Source organism: Colobus angolensis, unplaced genomic scaffold (genome assembly GCF_000951035.1).
Source record: "Colobus angolensis palliatus isolate OR3802 unplaced genomic scaffold, Cang.pa_1.0 Scaffold135, whole genome shotgun sequence".
In the NCBI taxonomy this organism is placed as follows: Eukaryota; Metazoa; Chordata; class Mammalia; order Primates; family Cercopithecidae; genus Colobus; species Colobus angolensis.
In genome coordinates, this window is record NW_012114433.1 from 2,514,495 (window position 1) to 2,516,468 (window position 1,974).

At 46.4% G+C, this 1,974-nt stretch overlaps 1 protein-coding gene across 1 annotated transcript in view; it reads right to left on the reverse strand.

Moving 5' to 3' along the window:
• Positions 1-1,974, reverse strand: part of LOC105506316 (radial spoke head 10 homolog B-like) — a 59,642-nt gene that overhangs the window by 55,316 nt on the left and 2,352 nt on the right. The window contains exons 2-3 of the mRNA XM_011934396.1: positions 1,032-1,152; positions 577-915 (exon numbers count right to left, since the gene is read on the reverse strand). Of these exons, the coding sequence (XP_011789786.1) occupies positions 577-830 (254 nt within the window). The 5' untranslated portion in view covers positions 831-915; positions 1,032-1,152. The remainder of the gene's footprint in view (positions 1-576; positions 916-1,031; positions 1,153-1,974) is intronic.

Below are 1,974 nucleotides of genomic sequence, written 5' to 3' on the forward strand. Positions count from 1 at the left end.
CATTGAATTGCACACTTAAAATAATTAAGATAGTATATTTTGTTATATATGTTTCACCACAATAAACTCTCTCTCTATATATATATATGCCATGGGGCTCTAGTTTGCTACTTGAGTGATGGGCTTACTAGAAGCCCAAATCTCAGCATCACATAACATACCCTTGTAACCTGCACATGTAACCCCCTAAATCTAAAATAAAATAAATTTTTAAATACATACAGTTACCTTCAGGCCAGGCACAGTGGCTTATGTCTGTAATCTCAGCACTTTGGGAGGCTGAGGCAGGTGGCTCACCTGAGGTCAGGAGTTCGAGACCAGCCTGGCCAACATGGTGAACCCCCATCTCTACTAAAAGTACAAAAATTAGCTGGGTGTGGTGGCGGGTGCCTGTAATCTCAGCTACTCAGGAGGCTGAGGCAGGAGAATTGCTTGAACGCGGGAGGCGGAGGTTGCAGTGAGCCAAGATCACACCACTGCACTCCAGCCTGAACGACAGAGTGAAACTCTGTCTCAAAATAAAATAAACTGCCTGACTGGCAGTGTTGTACCCTATGGCAACCCCATTAAAATCACCTTTCCACGATGAGTTTGGTCGGAATGGACTCTTCGTATTGGGTGGCATCTTCATTCTGCTGAATGTTTCGGGGGTCTTTTTTGGGTTTCTCTTCGTTAAGCTGCATTCCCAGCAATGGGACGCCAGCTGGGGACATCTCTTGCCTAGTGGTGTTGCCATCTTGTTTGGAAAAGTCTAGATTATCAGAGAGAGATGAGGGAGAGCGGGCCGACTTCTCCCCTCTTTTGTCTGCTTTTTTCTTTTCTTTCACCATTGCCTTGGGAAGATCCAATGGTTACTTGAATCAAATGATTCCTTTGGTTCAGAGCTGCTTGTTTCAAAGCACTGATGAGTTTTATCTGAAAAATAAAAATTACATCTCCAAACACTTGGGGTTTTCATTTGCAGTTAAAATTTTAGTTTTACAACACAATGTCATTATCATTCTCCTGCCAAAGTCTGAAAAATTAGTTACCAGGGCTGGGTGTGGTGGCTCACATCTGCAATCTTAGCACTTTGGGGAGGCTGAGGCGGGAAGATCATGTGAGTCCAGGAGGTCAAGATCAGCCTAGGTAACATAGTGAGACGCCCCCTCTCTAAAAAAATACAAATAAATGAGCCAGGCGTGGTGGCACAGGCCTGTAGTCCCAGCGACTAGGGAGGCTCAGGTGGGAGGACTGCTTGAGCCTGAGAGGTTGGGAGATCACACCACTGCACGCCAGTCTAACAGAGCAAGACTCTGTCTCAAAAATCATAATAATTACAAGTATCAAGCACCATCAGTTTATAAATATACAACCTCAACACTGCATTGGTTGTTCCCAAAATTTTTTTATTTTTGAGACAGAGTCTCACTCTGTCACCCAGGTTGGAGTGCAGTGGCACAATCACGGCTCACTGCAGCCTCAACCTCCCAGGCTCAGGCGATCCTTCCACCTCAGCCTCCCAAGTAGCTGGGACCATAGGCATGCATCACCACACCTGGCTAATTTTTTGTAGAGACAGGGTCTTGCTATGTTGCCCTGGCTGGTCTGGAACTCCTGAGCTCAAGCAATCCGCCTGTCTCAGCCTCCCAAAGTGCTGGGATTATAGGTGTGAGCCGCTGCACCTGGCCCTAAAAATTACTTAAGTTGGAACCATTGTCTAGCATGGTTTCTTGAAAGGTATCCCTACACATGAAAAAGGCTACTTAACCTCTCAGGTCTTGCATGCAGCCAATACACATTTTAAAAAGCCCCTCTCCCGCCAGGCTCCTGCCTGTAATCCCAGCACTTTGGGAGGCCAAGGTGGGCAGATCACGATGTCAGGAGATCAAGACCACCCTGGCTAACACGCTGAAACCCCATCTCTACTAAAAATACAAAAAATTAGCCAGGCATGGTGGCATATGCCTGTAGTCCCAGCTACTCAGGAGGCTG